Genomic DNA, 21,946 nt, shown 5'->3' with positions numbered 1-21,946 from the left:
TTTATATAGTTGCAAGTCTGATTAAATGTGTTGGACAACATAAACATACATTACTCTAACAGTTTGTAGACTAGTAGTTCCTACAAGTGTCTAATCAATTCAGGAAAAAAACATAAATTCGTTCGAATAAGCTGATTATGGACCAAGTTACTTTACTTACTGATATGAAAACAAGGAGAGTGGATGATGTCTGTGTCAACGATCAGACTGCTAATTCCAGCAATGAGGATGCTAACATGGTGGAGACATTGGGATGCCACAGATGGATGAGGACGAAGAGGAGGACGGCGAAGAAGAGTCTATCTGTCTGACCGAGCTGGATTAAAACAGTAAGTTAGCATCCTGAGCTGAAAGTTAGCTACTACTGTCAGGTGCTGTGTGTTTTGAGCTAATGTTAGCTACAGCTAGCAGGCAGGTGCTAGCTAGCAGGAGTGGTTTGTTGCTGTTTCAACAATAACATTTACTGAATCTTCATATCCGTATTTAGTCAGATTTTGCTCACAGCTAAAGTATTTTGCTTTTTGCTGTGTCTATAATTTGGATTTGGGTTGTTTGTGGATGTTTTAAACTTTTTGGATGCATTTGATTTGGTCATTTTTAACTTTGAAGAATTGATTGATTGTGCTTTAACTGTACAATTATTACCGTGCTTTTCAATTCTATACCTGTGAAAAGTGAATCTCGTTTTTCTGTTGTAATGCCATTTGTCATTGGCTGTTGCATCACATATCATTAGCACCTGCTATAAACAATTCAACCCCCCCAACGCTTCCCCAGGTCACAATTCCCTGATGCCTCTACTGTGTTGCCCTTATAACATTTCTAAATCACTCAATCAAAGATGGACCTTTTCACTTGTTACTGTGAGACAATCCTAATCACTCGAGGTAGCTAGATTGTACCCAAATCAACAATTTAATTTTAAACCCAATAAAAGGGGTACTTCTGTTCTATCTTTTTACAGTGTAGGTTTTCCATGGCCAGCTCAAGACATTGTGGTGCCACCAAGACATAACCCCATCAGTACTGGGTCATCACTCTGTATTTCATTATTTGCGTACCGTATTCCAACACAGTACTTCAGCAAAGACCTCATTCACTGATATATTTCAGTGTTAGTATCTCTCTTACAGCGTACTAGGATTTGAGGACATTGGGGAGTTTTATAGGGGCTTTGCCCAGACCTCCATAGGTGGGATTTTTGTCTTAAATATTATTTTGATGCTATTTAATGAAGTCTGGGCACCTTATATACATTCAAAGTACTTTTGAATCAATTAATATCAAGCAATCATCAGACCAACCAGCCTACTATAAAACTTGTGACGATGTTTTAACTTATTACAGACAGTTAACTGTGAAAAAAAAATTCCAAGAGGATTTTATTACTTTAGGAGGTAACAAGAGGAATATATAAAACAAACCCTTACATTTTTTAGAAGGCTACAATCTGCATGAGCAGATGGACCCTGCTGCAAGATGTGCTAAATAGATCTGCAGATAACAGATGCCTTCCTTGAGATATGAAACCTGCCACTGTACAGTTATAGGTTACAGATGAGCACTGCAAACTTTAACCTTTATTTGGAAAGTCCAACGTGATAGGCTTCTCGTAAATGCTTAAAACTCTACTGGTGCTGAGTCATAAGATGTTTAATTACAGCTGCACTGTAAATGCTTCTATTTACCATAAGGTATTATCAGAGGAGGACGAAAAATCTATATCTACAGCCCAACATGAGTACTTATAAACCTCTAATCGGGTGTTGGCTCAGTTTGCTTGAGATTACATTGATTTTATAAATTGCAGCTTCGAAACGTCTCCAAAACCAGACGACCGTTGCCACTTCCTGAACGTGACAGGTGCCGACATGCAGTTGTGGTATGTAGAAGCAGGGGATTAAACAGGAAATGTTCTCTGAACGCATGCTGTGATCAGTTTCTATTTGTAGAGAAGACCGGCACATTCACAGAGAAGGAAAAATACTACCTGCTCTCTCTAAGAAAATGAATTACACATCTTGCCAACATATCAGCTTTGACTTTACGGGAAGATTCCTGCCTCCTGTCTACATCTTAGTGTTCATCATTGGTGTAGCAGCGAATGGATGGGGACTGAAGTCTTTGCTGCACAACTGGAAGAAACTGGGTAACGTCAATGTGTTTGTTCTCAACCTTGGACTTGCTGATATTTTGTATCTGCTCACACTCCCATTTTTGGTTGTGTACTACTTAATGAAGAGTAAATGGATCTTTGGAGATACTTTCTGCAAGATAACAAGATTCTGCTTCAACCTGAATTTGTATGGCAGCATTGGATTCCTCACTTGTATAAGTGTCTACAGATACCTGGCCATTGTCCACCCAATGAAAGTGAGGGGAAGAATAAGGGTCACCCACTCTGTCACTATCTCAGTCATGGTTTGGTCCATCGTGGGTGTGCTAAGTCTTCCTGACATGTTCTACCCCAAATATTTTGGAAACAACGCTCTAAAATGCTACGATACCACCGACTGGAACCACATCAACGATTACCTGAATTACAGCTTTGGATGGACACTCATTGGGTTTTGTATCCCTCTCCTCATCACACTGGGCTGCTATGGACATACGGTAGTTGTTCTTTGCCGCACAAACACCATTGACAAGGTACTGAAGCAGAGAAGTTTGAGGTTGTTGTTCATCTTGGTTCTTCTTTTCTCTGTTTGTTACATCCCCTACCATGTGCTGAAGAACCTCAACCTTTTGGCAAGAGTTCTGACTAAACAGGGTATTTGTCGTGAATGGTTTAATGGAGTCTACATCGCCCGTCAGATAAGTCGTAGCCTCGTGTGTCTGAACAGTGCTCTCAACCCTCTGGTTTACCTCCATGGAAATGATGAAATTCTTTCTCAGCTCAGACAACTACCTCAGCGAGTTCGTCAGATGTTCAGCCAGTTGCCATCAACACACTCCAGCAGTGTGCCGATGACGCAAACCTCAAATGACATTTAAAACAAATAAACATGTCAATAGTTGTGTGTAAATCTGACTGTGTGTCTGTGAATTCTGTAGATTTTGAAACCTAGCTGTCATGTGGCATCTCTCCTGGTGTAAATGCTCTTATATGTTAATGAAGTCAAATGATTGTCTGCCACTTAGACATTTATGTACTAGCTGTTTGTTGCTGTATGTAGCGTTTATATTGCTGTTAATATGCTTGAAAAGGCTCAGATTAAAGAAAAGAAAATTCACTTGAAAACTTACTTTCACTTTCTAAAAAAAAAAGACTACATGTTCTGATTGGAGGCCCCATGCTTTGCATATACTGCTATAATATAACAGGAAGTGATAGTGTAAAAATAAGATGCAAATTATATGTGCTTCGCTGCCTGCAGCATAAACTCCACATCAAAGGCTTGAGCAGGAAGATCATAAAGTGATAGCAACAGACTATAATGCTGCTGGTATACTGTAGGACTCTGTATAACCCCTATTCAATTAAATCATTTATTAATAGTAGTCTCAGTAAGATCTGATTTTTTTTTCCAATGGACACTTGCGCCAAATCCCTCTAACTCTAAAATGTATAATTTTACCATATAGAGATAAAAATACTTTTGTTCCATGAAATTCTGCTCACTGGCTGATTAAAATCTGTTACAGTTTCAATGTTTCCATTTCCATGTGTGCTATTTTATGCCCTGTCAATGGCACTCTCAAGCCCCTACTTCTTCCCCAAATGTTTTGTAACTTCTCTACATCTGCAACATTTCTTTTTAAATCATTGAGGTGTGGTGTTCTTATATTTTGCCACTCAGTTTTCCTTTGCTTGGCTTTTCCAGATCTAACAATCCACCACATTGGCACGTAGTTTGCACAGTTTATCTGCTCTGTTTTCCTTTTCCTGGAACTGTTAATATTCACCCCCAATTAACCAAGGCAAAGTCCTTGTGCTCTTAATCAAAACAAAAGTCATGCGTCATTTCTGTTTAATCTTAGCATGTAGCCTAGTTGTAAAGCCTTTACAATGCGCAGAAATTAATTGAATATAACATATTTAAAGATTGAAATTGAAGCAAAAAGTTCCTACATGACAAACATTTTAGTTTCAAGAATTAAATATATGACTAATCTGCTCTAAAAGTTTTGTCTGCTTGGCAAATTATTGCCACATCATCTGTGATTTAGGCCACAACCACAAACCGTAGCAAAATGCAACACGGCAGATATCAAAACCACGCAGTACCACACTGAGCGTCATTGTTGACTCATTTTGAGGCCTCAAGAGACAAAGAAGACATCTGAACAATGTCAGAAATGTTGGGCAAAATCCTGCAAACTCTAACATTAGTGATTTTACTGTATAGAAATAGTGCTTTTGATTCAGTATGGGTAAGGACATCTAACAACCCACAAGCAGATTATTTTAAAATCTGTTGGATGGAAAGGCTTTTTGGTTTCTCAAAGTGTGACATTTGGGAGATTCAAAGGTTATTTATACTTGTCAGCAGATTGAAGTACTCCTAAAGAGGATGTTTTTAACATCCAAAACATCGACGTACGATTTTAGCCGACTGCAAAAAATAACTGGAATGATTAAATGATTTTGCTGATTTTAGAATCAGCGAAAGAATTACACAAAGGAATCTCGTCCATGGTTGGGGTTAGGATGTATGTCAGTCATATGAAGTAGGATTGAATGAGGAAATATTTGTTATCTATTCTGTGTATTGCACCACTACAGTATTATTAAACTGAAAATAATTCTATGACAAAGAGAATCTATGAAAATAATTCAGTCAAAGGCTCCACAATTTATGTTTATTTGTGATCAGTTGTATAAAAGAACAAAATTTGATCTTAAAAAACATTAAATTCTCAAATCAAATCAAGCCTTTTATTGTTCTGACTTAGACCCTGGCATTTCAGCATTCAAACGTAAGATAATCCATAACAGAAAAGAGGAAATACAACAATATAATGTAAATCAATCAATCACTCAAAGCAATCACAATTAGTCACACAAGCAAAGATCAAAAAGTGACTCCTGCGGCAATTTGGAAATGTGCAAAATAACAAAAACAGGTCAGTAGAGAGACTCGTGCTAATAGTTTTCACATTTTAAAGCTATTATACTTCATGTAAGTCTGTTTATTGTTCCCTGCTGTCTGATTTAGGCCTAGCTCACTCTTATCAATGGTCTTAGACTTTGTTATCTTAATGTTATCTATTCTTTCTTGGACTTGGATGTGGACTTCTTTGTCTTCACTAAACATCCAATGAGACATCTACAGGACACCCAAACTAAAGTGCTGATTAGCAAACCACATGCTACAAAGAATGCCATCACATCTACACTGTGATAGACATACCACGGCAGCTTGTATGACTCGGTGCGCAGATGTGCTGCTCCCTTGTGCCGCATGACGTACTCCATCCAGAAAATGGCATTGTCTATTGGTTTTATTGGTTTGTCACGATGAAGCTGTGAAAGTTTGACCATATTCTGTTTGTATGACTTTTCTGGGTCCAGAATATTCTTCAGAGCACTTGTCATGGACTCAACATCCAAGCTTGTTACTTCAAGAAACTCAGCCACTCCTCGAGCCTTCATACGCACCATGTTGTCAAACTGGTCAAAGATTAGAGGAAGGCCCAGAATTGGGACACCGTGGTAGATGGCCTCGTAAATTCCATTGGTGCCCCCATGCGTGACAAACACTTTGGTTTTAGGGTGACCAAGTAAGTCGTTTTGAGGAAGCCACTTGACCAGCATGGTGTTGTTTCCCAGAGCTGCAGGTCTTTTCCCGAGATGTCTCCACACGATCTTCTGAGGGAGGTTGGCAAACGCTGAGGCAATTATTTCCGATATCTCAGGGCCGAGGTCACCCAGCAGTGTCCCTAGAGTCATGATCACCACCCCATATTCACCTGAACTCTGCACAAAATCCTCCAAATCTGAGGGAAGAGGCTGGGAGGGCTTACCCTGGAACCCTCCAATGTAGACAAAATTGGGCATGGTGGGACGAGGGAACTCAAATGTAAAGTCAACCCTCAGAAGCCAGATTTCAGCACCCTGCATGAGGGACATGACACTCACATCCGGTCCAAAATATTGATCGCACACAGCTTGGAATGGTGGATTTGAGACATAATGGTACATGTAAACAAGTATGCCATGACGGACAATATTACCGACTCTTTGGAAAAAGTCCATCTTGTAAGTGTATTGGGAGAACAATTGAGGAATGTAGGAGAGAGGACTGGGAGCAACGGCAAAGTGTGCATCTCCATTAAAAAGCCAGCGCACATTGAAAACCATGGGCAGCTGGAGATAGTGACCCAACAACGCTCCACCCGGAAATGCAGGATCAGTCAGACAAAGATCATATCCAGTTTCCCTAAGCTCCTTAATTAGAGACTTATTTTCAAATATGCTGACAACCAGTTGGGCAATACCTTTCTGTGACTCCCCAATCATGTGGAAAAGGTTCTTATAAAATTCAATAAACGCCCACAGTGATCCTTTAGCCCGACGGATCTCCAATGACTTCTGCAAGAAGGAGGTCATGGAGCTTGGGCTCTCCAAGTACTGAGACTGTTCCTGGGGGATGGTGATAGAGGTGTAATAGGGTGAGGTTTCAGAAACGTACCAGCTGTTGGAAGAACGTATCACCGTGATTTCATGGCCTCTTGAATGAAGGGCCTCCACCAGGATTTTCATGTTAAGCCAGTGGCTCCCATCTATAGGGTAAACCAGGACTTTGCTACAATCACAACTGAAGGACAGAGTTGCTGAAAACAGCAGGACGAACGCCAGGGCTGGATTGGACCCCATCACTGCAGAAGAGACAAAGAAACATTTTGATTCACACATATTATCTCCCATTTATCAACGTATACGGTGATAGCATGTTAGCCGTGCAACTTCATTTGGAGTTGTTTGTGGCAAGTTGACGAATGTAATAAAAACACTTAAATCGCTTCACTAATCAGTGTTGTCAGAGTAATGTTTCAGTGGGATGTGTGAATCACTGAGAGTTGATCATTAACAAAGAGTTGTTTTTGTTTCAGATACTGCACAAACATGTAATGGTTAGTGAAGAACCCACTCAGATATAGCACTGCTGATGACTCTGTAGAGTGTTTCAGTGTCTTAATCATCAACTTTGTTAACAGGCCGAGCAGGCTGCTGTTCAGAGTAGGCATGTGTCGGGTTTTAAACCGACTGGGCTGACATTAAAAGAAAGAATCATCATGTGCGTGTATGGGCTTGTTGTGTGCCTGTTTACATGCCCGATAATATACTTGTGTGGTATTGTATGCCCTGCCAATGCCTTAAGCAATTCTCAGGCTGCTCCCAGAAACGTGCAGGTCTACTGAAACACTTGCTTCTTTTAAATCAAGCCTGAAGACTCACCTGTTCACGGCTGCTTTTTATTAAGCTATTTTAATACATTTATTTTAATAACTGTTCTAATTGTTTATATCTGCACTGTAGCTTTAACTCTTATCTTTTTATAGTTTGGCTTGTGTTTTAGCTGTTTTTTACAGAGCCCAAAATCTTTATCTTGTTCCCACAAGATAAAGATTTTTACCTTTTGGGACTTTAGGGGCTCCGTAGATGACATTTTTGCAGGGAGGAGAAATTTATTCTGCCATGTTTCAAACAATGGTGAAAACATATTAACATATACTGATACTGTTTTTTACAGAGCCCCTGAAGTCCCAAGAGTTGAAAAAAAAAAGTTATTATCTTGTGCGCACAAGTTAATTATCTTTCGGCAACAAGTTATCTTGTGCAAACAAGATAAAATGTTTCACCTTTTGGGACTTCAGGGGCTCCGTAGTTTTTAGTTTATCTTCACTTTGCTTGTTTTATGATGTGTTTCTTTGCTTTTGTTCTGTGTAAAGCACTTTGAATTGTCTCGTTGCTGAAATGTGCTGTATAAATAAACTTACCTTGCCTTGCTCATTATTGCTCAATTGGTTTTTATGCCACACGGTTTGCCTCGGCATTTCAAGATCTAACAATCCACTTCATTTGCAGATTAAACTATTTTAAAATCTGTCAGATGGAAAGGCGGTTTGGTTTCTCAAAGTGTGACATTTGGGAGATTCAAAAGTTTTTTATTCTTGACAGCAGATTGAAGAATTTTAGAATCAGCAAAAGAATCACACAAAGGAATTTCGTCCATGGTTGGGGTTAGGATGTATGTCAGTCATATAAATGAGGATTGATTGAGGACATATTTGTATTGCACCACTATAGTATGACAAAGAGAATCTATGAAAATAATTCAGTCAAAGGCTCCACAAATTATGTTTATTTGTTATCAGTTGTATAAAAGAACAATATTTAATCTTAAAAAAACATTAAATTCTCAAATCAGCATTCAAACGTAAGATGCTTGTTGTGCCTGTTTACATGCCTGATGACGTCCATGTGTGATATTTTATGCCCTGCCATTCTCAAGCTGCTACTTACTGCTCAGTTGTTTCCTGCTTCTCTACATCTGAAACATTTCGTTTGTATGCCACCCGGTTTGCCTCGGCTTTTCAAGATCTAACAATCCACTACGCCTACACTTAGTTTGCACAGTTTATCTGCTCATGTCCCCCCCCCTTGCACTGTTAATGTTCATCCCCAATTAACTAAATCAAAACAAAGTCTTTGTGCACTTAATCCAAAAAAGTCATGTATTATTTATTTTCATTCTTAGCATGTAGTCTAAAATCTTTATGGTGTGTGCAGAATGTCATTAAATGTAAAATATTTAAGATTTAAATTAAAGCAAAAAGACCAACGTGACAAACTTCTTAGTATCAAGACTTACATATATGACCAGTTTGATCTCAAAGTTTTGTCTGCTTGGCAAATAATCACCACACCTTAAACTGTCATCAAGGGCACGACCACAAAGCATTGCAAAATGCAGCACACAGGATGTCAAAACTGTGCAGTACCAGACCGAGCGCCTTTGAAGACTCGGTTTGAGATCAAATGTCACGCGAAAAAGGGATAGTCTGAAAATAAACATGCAGTTGTGGTTTTGAATAATCTTTTGGCACAAGGGAGATTTTCAGTCGCAGTGTTTGTTTCAGTAATCCTGCAGAGTCTTGCACAATGATTCAAAAGTCACATTCTGCAGCCCTGTGTACACAACAAGCCACAGTGTGTGGAGTCAGGAAAACTCTCAGAATAATCTAAAGATAGAAACCACATTGTCCAAATATCTGAAAACACAAGCAGGAAGACGGTTTGTTAGTAAAGCAGCTCCTCACCTCAGGCTGTGACTTCCCCTCTGACCAAAAACAATCCAGTGTCTGAGGTTATCATGCAACAGTTGGAAAACAAGTGAATGGGTAACTCTACATGATCTTGACCAAACTGCTCCATTCTGCAGCCTGCAAGTGGGTGCAAGCCGAGCCCCCCCCTTTAAACCCTCCTCCCAGCGTTTTTCCTGTTATGGATGTTTTTCTTCTCCGCCCAAACACCATCTGGTTATCATTTTATCAAAGTTCAGGAATGCTAAAATTCACCGAAATATTAACCTGGTGATCAAGTACAAACAAGTCTAGGGCAGTAAATCCCACCTACTATTGTCTCAGCTTTGTAACGCGGCAAAAGCAGTGGTTCAGTTTTGAATGAAACAACAGACCAAAATATCGCTGTCTAACAGATCCTCTCCCCACATCGGGGACATGGAGAACAATAAAACTAAACTCATTTAGCTTCTTTGTTATGCTGCTGCTAAAACAAAGTTTCCACGTCATTATGAACAGAGTTGGGTGTTAAAGTGTTTGAGTGTTCAGTGTAATGTCTGTGGATGAACTTTAATTCTGAATACATTAGCTTGCACCAATAAGCATCAATGTCACTCTAGCCAATGGTTTACATTTGCTGTTTACATTTCGTCACTGAGCAACAATACGACGTTTTGCCTGCAGGAAGTAAAAGGGCTATCTTCAATCTTGATTGTTTCAATTTCCAGTCCCTGGATACAAAGGAAACTCAAACAGAACAAGATATTGTATCAGATAGGATCTTTTGTTTTTTAACCCAGAGGGTTTCTGCCTCTGCTCTGCACTAAATGTTATCCAGATGCCTGAGTGCTTGTTGTTAAATAGCTTTATTAAATTTGTGCAGGGTCCATTTATACTTGAGCATTTTCTAAAGTTTACGCATTCACCACCAAAGTGGATAAGTAAGAGTCGTTGACTCTGTTTATTGTCTGCTCTGTCGACGGATCCGTCATGCACAACAAAGTCCGTTTACAGGTGTAGCGCTGCCGTGAATATGCTTTACAAGGCGTTTGTGGCTTCAGAGGGGGCTGCATGAAACCTAGGGGGACTTGTAATCTGAAAATGGACACAGTTTTGCTCCCATTTCGATGTTTGACCATGTTTGCCCAAAACAGTATGAAACGGTGTGCAATGAGCTCGGGGGAACGTTTCCTGTTTGGTGGGTGGGATGGAAGTTTTGCCCAATCAGCAGAGACGTATTAAAACCCTCCCTATTAAAAAGTTAGCGCACTTCTACAGCACAACAAACTCAACTGGGTGTTCAACGATCCACAATATTTCATTTGAACAAGGACATGTTGTTGTAACAAGAACATATGTTGTTGTTGTTGTAACAAGAACATATGTTGTTGTTGTTGTAACAAGAACATATGTTGTTGTTGTTGTAACAAGAACATATGTTGTTGTTGCTCTCTTTGCCTGTCTCTATCCTGCATCTCCTTCTCTCCAATTTCCATCACATCTAGTCAAGGCAGATGTTCAACATGAGTCTGGTTCTGCTCGAGGTTTCTGCCTGTTTAAAGGAAGTTTTTCTGCCAATGTGCCGAATGTTGCTAAGTGCTACTCATGGTGATTCATGTTGGGCCTCTCTTTCAATAACATAACAAAGAGTCGGTCTAGACCTGCTCTTTTTGTAAAGTGTCTCGAGATAACTCTGGTTAGGATTTGGCGCTATACAAATAAGATTTGATTGATTTTGTCAAGGCTGAACACAGCCCTGATTGCCTCAACTGATGTCACATGAGTCCGTGTTACTTGTGGCTAGCTTGTAACTGATAAAAATCTTGGGGTATGGAGCAAGAAAGACGTGATCATATACGACACCTCTGTAGCTCATCTTTGTCTAACAACTGAGTCTAACAGGGAAATGTAACTAACCAATATATTTAACCAGATTCTGTTGTGTATAAATAAAAGATTGACATTAGTCCGACTCTGACTAACGGCACGAAATATTGAAAAACTTCATAACGTTATGTTTCACTCCGGTGTCTCTGTGACCGAATTTCAGCTAAATTAGCGATAGATTAGAGTCCTTTCTGACGGACAAACACATCATTACAAGTTAATTTGAACACGACGGCTTTACTACCACGGTATACTGTCCTCCGCTGCTTTATCAGCGGCCTGGCTGTGGGCCCATCACAAAACGGAGAGGAGAGAAAACAGACGGAGTTTCAGTCCGTTACGTTTGTTTTTAAATGAACGTTAGAAACCGTATTCGTGCGTTTGTCCGTGTAAACGGACACTGATTTACCGGAGGCGGACACATCATCAGCACTGCACAACAGACACTCCTCAATGAGGAGTGCTCATTGAAAAATAATTCATGTTTATCCCAAAGGAGACCGGAGATGTTTTAACTTCCTGTAATTCAGCACGTGAGCTACACAAGCCGCGGCATTGGTTGGCTGCCCCAGTGACGTTTTCTCAGCGCATGCTGTTCATAATAACAAAGACCCAACTAATCGATGATGAAATTCGTTGCCAACTATTTTAATCATCGATTTTAATCGATTAGTTGTTGCAGGCCTAGTAATAAGTGTTATTTACCCGTATCACACCTGTGGGCAGCAGAAATGTCATGCCTGAGGATCTTACACAACTCTTATCACTATAATTAGAGATTTTATAGTGTAATTATTTAGCAGGAATTCAAGGGACGCTTCTTTTTCTTCATTAGTAAAATGCCATAGTTGCATCCTGTACAATTTCCTGTTTGTTGATTTTATTGCACACTTTTGTAACTGCTAGAACACTATACACTGACTCTTAGTACTGTAAGTTAGCATGCAGTATGGGTTTTGGTACAAGCCATGTCTTCCTCAATGACTGTTCTGGTATAACTTAAGGAATAAAAAAAGCGCTGCAAGTAAAGTCTGAACCTGTGGGTTTTGATCATAAATCAGACCCTCCCCATTTGGCATCACAGCCCTCCCTGCAGTTCATTACACCGGGCATGCAAAATGAGGGATGTGGTCTGTAAGCATAACTGTCACTGCGTCTCCCTGTGCAACAACAGTCACCTCCTCAGCGACCTTTGCACTTGTTTTGACGCGCCCTTTGAGTGCTGCCTCTCCCTGGCCATGTGAGTGTGTGTATGTTGTGAACTCTGGCCCTGGCAAACATTAAAGGACAAGCCCAGTCTGCTGCTATCATATGTCCAAGTGTCAAGAAGAGAGAGGACTGGGAGGAGAGGGGGCCGGGTGGGTTAGAATACTTTAGCAGAGGGATTTAGTGTCTTTAAAAAGAGCATCAGTAATGTTCCAGTTGACCACATAATCCAGTGTGTCGATCGTGTCCGTGGTCTTTGGTCGCTCTGCTGGTTGCTTCATCGGAGTGTAGCACAGAATGGAGCTTCCCCAGCTGGGACACGTGAGGCTCCGCAGGTGTGACAGCGCAGGTGAGATCACAGATGAACCTCCTCTGCAGAGAGCATGTCAAACAAACATTGCAGCAAAGTTTTCTACGAACATGTGACACGTACAGGCCTGAGATATGTTCATACTGACTGTGTGCAGCACACATGGGAGTATAAATAGACTTTATGTGTTGTCATGTAATGCTCTGCTTTATGCAGCTACAGAATGACTTCCTTGTGGAGCAAAGCAACTGCACCAATAGCATTTAACAGGAGAAATAAGAAACAGAAAGTGAAGACAGATATCTGGATCCTGCTGTTCAGATTATGTAGTTGTGGCTTTTCAGTGCTTTTTTTGTTTACAGGTCGCCACGCTTTGCAAGACACAATTGAATGCAGCTGGATTACAATGAATAACATGGTGCAGTAGATAATCTCAACAAAAACAAAAGCACACATTTCAGGACAACAGCAAGAACAATTTGTAACCAAAATGTTCTGCCCTCCTAGAAATCTTGGTGTAATTGATCACATTTTGTTTTATATGACTTTAAAACCATTATGTGTGTGCGTATATGTGAGAGAGAGGAGATAGTCTCAACTTCAACCCCCCATGGCTGTCCTGTGGGAGGCTGTGCTGAACTCCTGCCAGGGCAAACGCCCACAAGAATAGCATGTACCTTCTCTTAATGATTGAGCTTCTCCCAAAAACAGGAAACACCGGCCATTAGTGGCCTTGAAAATCACTGCCTGAGAGCTTTCAGACTTTGAACATTGGCCAGGACTGGGGAGATGATGTTCCTCTTTAAATCTAAATGGAATGAGTGAATTGAGGGTTTGAGGTTTGGGACTTGTCAGTGTGATACAGACAGACAGTCTGGTACAGAGAGCCTCTGCAACTTTATTATAAGCGATTCTTTCTTTTTTAGATAAGTTTCGATGAAACCACCACACAGTGGACGTAACATCTTAGTTTAAACAGTGAAGAGTGCAGAAGTGTCTTCAGGGGGGCCAGCCCCAGTGACCTTTAACGATGATGGTTCGCGGATTTTATTATTGCTGGACAGAACCAGGCTTCCTGTTTCCCACGGTTTCCTCTCTGCTAGCAAATAACTTTCATTGTTGTACTAATTCTTTGTGGTACTTGTGCTCCTCTTGAACATTTTCATTTGAGCTAATTCATGTTTTTATTTAAAGGATAACTTTGAGATTTTTCTACCTAGACCCCAGCTTCCCATGTGTTTGTGTGTAAGTGACTAGTGGAGACAACAATTATTTTCAGGGAGGGAGCACCGGCCGGCAGCCGTGAAATGAGATAAACGGGGCACCGCGCATACGTCAATATACAGCCACTAAAAGCGCTTGTTATGGCTACTGACAGACTTGGATCTTTATAAGTGTCTGACATTACTGTGGCAGCCATGCTACTTTACCTTATGCTCTCTGTTGTTGTCTGTAACCAAGTCTCGCTCACGGAGAAGTCTCGCGTGAGACCGTAGTTGTTGCAGGAAGAAGGAGAGAGGAGTGAATCGTAGAAATCAGATAAATCTTCAGCCATGACGATCTTTTAGATCACACTGAGACGCTTTCTGTACTCCAACACAACAAACAGGACTTCTCCCTTTTCATCTTTGTCTTCTCTCACTCCTCTCTCCTTCTTCCTGCAACAACTACGGTCTTGTGCGAGACTTCTCCGTTTGCTTTATTGTTCTGAATGCAGCCTATTAACTTGCAATTACGTATATTTTGATATTTCCACTTCAGCATCATAACAGTTAATCAACATGCACAAAGTGCACCTGCAAAACTCGAGTTTTAACAGTATACATACACTGTCCAGGCTCGACAGACTTGTTCTTGTGTGTAAGAGGGCCCTCTGTCCTTGACCTGTTTTTATGAATGGCAACAACATTTCAGTCTGGCATTTTGGGAGTCTGGGGAAGTGGCATGACTACCGTGTTACTTACTGTAGCAGGTCTTATGCCACCGTTCTCCCCATCGCGCACACAAACACAGTAGACTCTGGAAAACAGTTTTACATTTCAACAAAACATCAGTATCTTCCATGTGCTTCCTCATGTGTGGGAGCGCACCAGAGGTCCAACAGACTACTGCATAAAAAGGGGAGAGTAGATGAGCTAACAAGCACCAGCTGTGCCAATCAACTCACCTAGCGCTGCTCTCGTGAGGCGACCCCACACCTCTCCCCCCTGCAGCTGCATGCCAGCCATGCTCACCTCCACACTTACATCAGTTCCAGTGTAACAACCCTTTACAGTGACTGTATTTAAGGTTTAAACTGCCCTCTAGTGGTAAGACAGAAGAGGCCCTGCTCCATGCTTCTGTTAGAACGAACTGCCTGTTCAGCACCAACTGTGCTGATCTGAATTCATGACAGGTTCCCACCTTTGTTGCACTCGTCTCACATGACTCTGCTGCTCTGACTGTGACTCTGCTGCTCTGACTGTGACTGTGCTGCTCTGACTGTGACTGAGACACCAGCTGTGTAACCCAGCAGTATGGTGGACTTGGATGCTCCTCTCCTGTCTGACATCAACAGAGATTTTGGCAGCTGCTCTCAGGTCTTTTAAATCATGAAACAGACGGTGAGGCAGACGAGCGGCGCGGCCTCAGGTCCTCCCCCTCCTGCCTACAAAGGACTGCTCCTTAGCAACAGTCAGCTGACCTGCAGGAGGTAGTGTTCAGTGAAGCACACGCATGCACACAGATCACAGAGCTGTGTGCGACTCGGTCCTTTACCCCTCCACCTGCAGCTCAGGCCTCATGGCTCTCACCATTGAGACGTCCACAGAGCAGAAGAGACTCACACAGACTCCTCTGCTAAAGATCTGGGTGCCATGGATGGGCTGCAACTTGAACCGCAGGAGAGGATGTAAGTGCAGAGAAACCAGCTGGATTAGGATACATTAATCCCATGCTGGTGTTTGTTCTGCCTTTATTTAAAGTCACTGTTCAGTGTTTGTTTTCTGCAGTCAGAGGCTGTGTTGGGGAGTAGGGAACTACACCATATTATACTTTAACTACTTTTTGCAGTAGTGTTCTGGTTGTTAACGACAGCATGGACAAATCTATAGAAGTGAGAGTTAAATATTTTAATCTGGTGTTTTATTTGCGGTCAGAAAGTAAAAAAAAGTTCTATATTTGTTTACAATCAACATGTTAAAAGTCAAGAATGGACTGTTTTGTTTAGGACAGGTTCAGGCCTCAATGGGAAATATCTTCTATTACTTACTAACTTGTTTTGAAAATGCATGACATTTATTACATGCCAATTTGTCATAATTATGTGTTATTTATATTTAATAACAAATGCAAAAAAATAAAAATAAATAGTAATCCTGCTTGTTTTTCTGCCACAACTTTGACAACAAACAAAAGTGAAGTTCATCTCATTTTCCTCGTTCCATTATGTATCTCTGTGTTTGTGTCTGACCTGTGAACAAGGTGCGCTTTTTGCACTGAAAGTAATTGAGTGGCATTTTGTTAATATCACTTGATTTAATTAATTTCTTCATGTCTGAAGTAAATTTCAGTGTAGCTCCCCCAACATTGGTTATGTTATATTGTCAGTGCTGAAAGCTGTCGCCTCAGGTCTGACCTCTGTCCTGTCAGGGGTGGGGGGGGGGATGCAGGTAGTCAGGCGGCAGTCTGAGAGACAGAGGAGTCAGCCACGGGATCACAGCCAGACTCGACTCGAGCCAGGTCCGAGTTGGCTCTCTGTTCAGTGTCTGACGTGGTCATTGAGCATTTTGCTGACGCAGCATGCTCCATTCATAATCGAACCGCCTGGAGGCTGACACACAGACACAGAGGCCATCCGGGTATCGTTTGCGGGTACAGCTAGCTGGCAAGACCGCCTTATAAGCTACTGGCAATTTTCTGCCTCCAGAGACAGACAGGCATGCAGCAGCAGGGCCGGGACTAGGTAAGAAACACACAAAGTGTTTCAAAGGAATATTTAATGTTACAACAGTGCCTTCCTTCTCTTTGTTGTCTTCCCTGTAACTTTCTTTAAATAATAATAATGAGTAGTGACACCAAAGCCTCCGATTTATTCAGTCAGAAAAACTTGTTATAGTAAGAACAGAAGTGCGTACAGCTGACCTGATTTGTAACCATCTGCAGGAAGGAGACATTTTAACACACCTGAAGATTAGGGTTGTCTCTCTCCTGTGCTTGTCAGCCATATGGTGCAGTGAACTGCTGCTCTGGTCGTTTCTACCGGAGGAGGAGGAGAAGCATCTGGTCAGCAAAAGTTGTGCTTCACCTGCTAATCTGTCGTGTTTTCTGTATCTGTATGAGCCGTTTATTTAGTTTGTGCTTGTTTGGGGAGTTTTCTGTGTCGAGGCGTGTGACTTACTACGCTAGTTTACAGACATTTGATCTGCACCTTGGAGCTCTTATTCTCACTCTTAATGAAGATTACCCTGGCAGTGTCACACACAACACATGTCGTGCACCTGCGGCACAAGACCTCAGAGACTTGTTGCATCTGACTGTGTTGCCAGTGAGGCTAACAGTCCACTGCTGAATGATGTGTCGCTTCAGTTCCAACATCAGCAGCATCAAGCATTGCTCTATGTTATTGTGTGTTTGTCTCCATCTCAGCCTCGGTGCCTCAGTTCTGTAACTCTCCTACAATGATTGTGATGGTGGGATTACCAGCCAGAGGGAAGACGTACATCTCCAAGAAGCTCACGCGCTATCTGAACTGGATCGGAGTGCCTACAAAAAGTCAGTTTCAAAGGATTAAATAAATGCACGAAAGGGTGAAGGAATTATGTGTTTACATGTTGCCTGTAGCATCAGTTCATCATCATTAAGCGCCTTTAGTTTTTCTTGCCCAGCACGGGTCATTTAAATGTTATTCTCTGTTTCTCCCTGACTCTACTAGTGTTTAATGTGGGCCAGTACCGCAGAGAGGCAGTCAAGATCTACAAGAACTTTGAGTTCTTCAAACCAGATAATGAGGAGGCCATGAGGATCCGCAAGTAAGCAGGATGAAACGTGTCCAACAAGATATGACACAAAATATATGTCACCTATGCTAGGAGCCTTAATATGTGTTAGTCGTTCCAGTGTTATTCCTCTGCTACATCCATCCATCATTGATACTGTATTTTGCAGTTTACCTTAACGTGTAACTTCTCTCTCAGGGCGTGTGCAGCAGCCGCCCTCAAAGACGTCGCCGCCTACTTCGCAAAGGAAAAAGGACAAGTGGCTGTGAGTAAGACGACAACTGAAACTGTCTCTCTAATCTCAATAAAACACATGGATTCATCATTTACGTCACTGTGTGGGACGCTTTACCAGTAACTTGAGCAGTCCAGTCTCACTGAGTTTAAAGGCGAACTCCACTGAGGCATGTAGCACCATGTTACTGCCATATTGTGTTGTTAAAAGAGACACAACATAAAGATAAAGATTGTTTAAAACCTGGGCCACTGTGCAGTCCCTGGTTGACATACTGCACACAATAAGTTGCTCACATCATCATAAATGTGCAGAGAAGATAATCAAGTGGGTCGAGAAGTAATAGAGGAAGTGTTGGGTGTGTGTAAGAGCATAATATGTTTCATTATGATCAGATGCTTGATTAACATGATCAAAATGAGAAATGTAATTGCACCTAATGTCACGTGGTTGTACGGTAACCCATGTGTCCTGTCTCATTCAGGTGTTTGATGCTACCAACACCACCAGGGAGAGGAGGGCGATCATCATTAGCGTAGCGAAGGAGAAGGGCTACAAAGTGAGTACATACTGGATGTGGACATTTTGTGGACGTCAAATGTTGACGAGAAGATCGAGTCCACTCACATCTGTCCATTCAAATTGAAATGAAAGTCAGCAGACAGACAGGTTAGCTTATTTTAGCTCAGCTCAACTTATGATTGCTTCATGTAGAGACTGAACGCAGGGTGAAACAGTTCACCTGGTTCTGCCAAAAGTAAAAAAAACACCTCACTTATTCTAATAAACATTTGTTTAATTAAAAATAAATTAATTAAAGCGTTCAAATGTTTTGGTTGCGGTAACATACGGTACGTGCGGGCCTATTTGTGGGCCAGGTGCGGTCACCTCCTGGAGTCTCCAAACTCCAGATTTTGCCAACTTTTGACAGAGCGGGGCTGGCTGTTTCCCCCGACATCCTTTATGCTAAGCTAAGCTATAACTTTATATTCAACAGATAGAAAGTGACTGTTGAACACAAACACGTGATCACATGAAGAAAATCAAGGCTATATTTCACTTTTGATGTATTTAACTTCTCAATAACTTCTTGTATGCAGGTGTTCTTTGTTGAGTCAATCTGTGATGACCCAGAAATCATTGCAGAGAATATTAAGGTGAGAAACATCTTCAGCTAAGGCTTCACTTTTAATGAAGATGCATCACGCAGAGGCGGGGGTGTCGTGTTCTGAATTTTCCTTTCCTGTCCAGCAAGTGAAATTCGGGAGTCCTGATTACGTTGATCGTGACGGAGATGAGGCTAATGAAGACTTCCTCCAGCGCATTGAGTGCTACAGAGCCAGCTACATGCCGATAGACGATGAGAAGGACAGGTAGGGACACACGATGCTTGTCTTTTTATGACATTAAAAAAGGACGTGGTTTGTGAGTTTTCCCTTCTTCCCAATCCTGACTCTGAACAGGAAGCTCTCTTACATCAAGATCTTCGACGTGGGCAGTAGATACCTGGTGAACCGGGTCCAGGACCACATTCAGAGCAGGATAGTCTACTACCTCATGAACATCCACGTCACACCCAGATCCATCTACCTGAGCCGCCACGGAGAGAGCGAACTCAACCTGTTAGGTCGCATCGGAGGAGATTCAGGCCTCTCACCCAGAGGACAGAAGGTGAGGAGTTTAAATTGTAAAGGAAACATACAGTATCACCTGCCCATAGTGCTCATGTAGTCACACTCACCGCCAGAAGGGGGAGACAAAAGCTCCACAAGCAGGTTATAAAGCTGTAAGAGATGCAAACGTGTGCCTCATTGTTTCCAGTATGCAAACGCCTTGGCGGCCTTCATCAGCAGTCAGAGGATCAGTGACCTGAAGGTGTGGACGAGCCACATGAAGAGGACCATCCAGACTGCAGAGGCTCTGGGAGTCCAGTATGAGCAGTGGAAGGCCCTCAATGAGATCGACGCTGTGAGTTTATCAAGAAACTCTCTAGTAGGCTAGTATTGTCTTTTTGATGTGTACACACACTTTAGAGCTCTAAAGCAAATAAACCTTTATCTTCATCTCTCTAAGGGTGTGTGTGAGGAGCTGACCTACGAGGAGATTCAGGAGAACTTCCCAGAGGAGTTTGCACTGAGAGACCAGGACAAGTATCGGTATCGTTACCCCAAGGGTGAGGTAAGAACTCGCACAGCTACGCACTCGTTTACACCTGGATTCAGCCCAGTTCATCCACAGTCTGATTTGTCGGCTGGTGTAGCAGTGTGAGGGTTAAAGGAATAGTTCAACATTTTGGGAAACACCATATTTGTTTTCTTGCAGACTAGACGCTGTTACCAGTATGTTAATTGTAACTCTTCAGTCAGGACACAGTTAGCTTAGCTTCGTATATAGACTTGAATAAACGGTAAGCAGCAGCCTGAGCGACTGCTCGGCTCTGATTGGTTGTTGTGTTTCGGGAGCGTTGGATTCTAACAAATGCCATCAGGAGCATTAGGAGGAGCCAGAGGAACATGATTACCTCTCTCATGTACTACTGCATGTTTAAAGTGACAGTTTGAGCAAATGTGACAAAAAGTTAGTTTTAATAATGTAACTTACTGCAGCTTTAACAGGCCTCGCTCAACTGGCTCACTCCCATCCCAGATTTATCCTGCCAGACTATTCGATATCTGATTAAAGCCAGGTTGATAAATCTCTATACTTATTTTGTTCTTGTCCAGTCCTATGAGGACCTCGTCCATCGTCTGGAGCCCGTCATCATGGAGCTGGAGAGGCAGGAAAACGTTCTGGTCGTCTGCCACCAGGCTGTGATGCGCTGCCTGCTGGCCTACTTTCTCGACAAACCTGCAGGTACAGAAAATCCAGACTCAACCGCTGCATGGACTGGCTTCTTCTCTTCTTTTCTTAATGCTCTCTACTTCCTCCTTCTATAGAGGAGCTGCCTTATCTAAGATGCCCCCTCCACACGGTGCTCAAACTCACACCGATAGCCTACGGTAGGTGGTGAGAGCTTGAGTGATGACATGTCTAATCACTGTAAATCTTTTCCTGACTGTCTGGTTTGCTCCTCAATTTCAGGGTGTAAAGTCGAGTCATTTTTCCTCAATATCGAGGCAGTCAACACGCACAGAGAGAGGCCGGTGGTGAGTTTCCACGAGCACACATTTGTCATAATAGATACCTCGGTTTGCCAACTGCTGGTCTGTGGCACATTACATGTGTCATATGGCAGGCGGTAATGTGTATGTATGATAGCATGGCTGCACTTATTTGTTTCTGTTTCTTGTGTAGTCTGAATTCGGGACCTGCTGATATTCTTGTGTCTGTCGTTGCAGAACATAGACATCAACAGAAACCCGGATGAAGCTCTGCATACTGTTCCAGACCACATATAAAAGCTGTTTTGAGAGAAAAGGACTACAATCATGTGAAACTGGATTTGTTGCTACTTATTAGCTTCACTAAACATTAGAGATGCACTCCAGTTAAAGGTTGATTGTGTGACAACAGAAGCCGTAGAAGAACTCGACCTCCTCCTGCAGTGACTGAAAAGTACGTGACCTGTAGCCGGTACGAGAGATTCTGTTTTCAGCTCGTCTGTGAAACGTTCCCGTGTCTTAACTGACTTGTTTGCTCTTCTTAACATTTTAAAGTGTCACATTGTTTACAAAGAATAAGAAAACTGGACGCACTGTTTATGCAAAAGTGTAAAACAACAAGCGTTGTCATTGTAACGTGGGCCTACATGCACACGTAGCTAACATTTGTACAGATAACACAAGGTGTTGTGGAATATTAGAGATGGGAATTAGCACCAAGGACAGCTCCCAAACAAAACATTTAGGTGTACATTTGACTGTTTCATTGTAATATAAATAAAAAGGCAGAATTTAGGAAGGTTTGAATGAAACTGAAATGTAAATAAAGTAATCCCTCCAACATGTCATTGTGCAGAACATCAATCATAGGTCAGAGGCAAACTGGTGTGTGGTTGGCAGACATGGTATGTTGTTGATTTAACCCAACAGACCGACGCACTGTTCCTTTCAGGCAATAATGGGTCTTTGTGAAAGAGCGCTC

At 41.9% G+C, this 21,946-nt stretch overlaps 2 protein-coding genes and 1 pseudogene across 3 annotated transcripts; 2 read left to right on the top strand and 1 right to left on the bottom strand.

The window, feature by feature from the left end:
* The first annotated feature begins 309 nt into the window (after positions 1–309).
* Positions 310–21,807, top strand: pfkfb1 (6-phosphofructo-2-kinase/fructose-2,6-biphosphatase 1). 2 transcript variants are annotated; one of them, XM_069660368.1, is made up of 14 exons: positions 310–329; positions 17,279–17,404; positions 17,565–17,661; positions 17,827–17,893; positions 18,348–18,422; positions 18,964–19,020; positions 19,115–19,236; positions 19,327–19,534; positions 19,685–19,831; positions 19,937–20,041; positions 20,587–20,716; positions 20,800–20,862; positions 20,945–21,009; positions 21,202–21,807. In XM_069660368.1, exons 2-14 carry the CDS (start codon positions 17,311–17,313, stop codon positions 21,259–21,261), a joined length of 1,290 nt encoding a protein of 429 aa, XP_069516469.1. In that variant the 5' UTR covers positions 310–329; positions 17,279–17,310; the 3' UTR covers positions 21,262–21,807. The 2 variants fall into 2 exon arrangements, with proteins under 2 accessions (XP_069516469.1, XP_069516468.1); XM_069660367.1 differs by lacking the exon at positions 310–329 and adding an exon at positions 15,434–15,542.
* LOC138590106 (P2Y purinoceptor 1) lies at positions 1,989–3,446 on the top strand. The gene has a single exon (XM_069660664.1). The coding sequence runs from the start codon at positions 2,008–2,010 to the stop codon at positions 2,992–2,994; it is 987 nt and encodes a 328-aa protein (XP_069516765.1). The 5' UTR covers positions 1,989–2,007; the 3' UTR covers positions 2,995–3,446.
* LOC138589455 (UDP-glucuronosyltransferase 2B31 pseudogene) lies at positions 4,777–9,346 on the bottom strand (annotated as a pseudogene).
* Positions 21,808–21,946: the final 139 nt, after the last annotated feature.

This window comes from Semicossyphus pulcher, unplaced genomic scaffold (assembly GCF_022749685.1).
Source record: "Semicossyphus pulcher isolate SPU_LCO1_2020_fin unplaced genomic scaffold, fSemPul1.0.p SCAF_13, whole genome shotgun sequence".
Lineage (NCBI taxonomy): Eukaryota > Metazoa > Chordata > Actinopteri > Labriformes > Labridae > Semicossyphus > Semicossyphus pulcher.
Note: the sequence above shows the minus strand (reverse complement) of the source record. Positions and strands in the feature narration are given on the sequence as shown.

What these genes read in the sequence shown, in the direction of transcription:
- LOC138590106 (XM_069660664.1), top strand. Translation starts at nt 2,008, where the DNA reads ATGAATTACACATCTTGCCAACATATCAGCTTTGACTTTACGGGAAGA.
- pfkfb1 (XM_069660367.1), top strand. Translation starts at nt 15,434, where the DNA reads ATGGCTCTCACCATTGAGACGTCCACAGAGCAGAAGAGACTCACACAG. An exon ending in CTTGAACCGCAGGAGAGGAT is followed by an intron (nt 15,543 to 17,278) that starts GTAAGTGCAGAG and finishes TCTCCATCTCAG; the next exon opens with CCTCGGTGCCTCAGTTCTGT. An exon ending in ATAGACGATGAGAAGGACAG is followed by an intron (nt 19,237 to 19,326) that starts GTAGGGACACAC and finishes GACTCTGAACAG; the next exon opens with GAAGCTCTCTTACATCAAGA.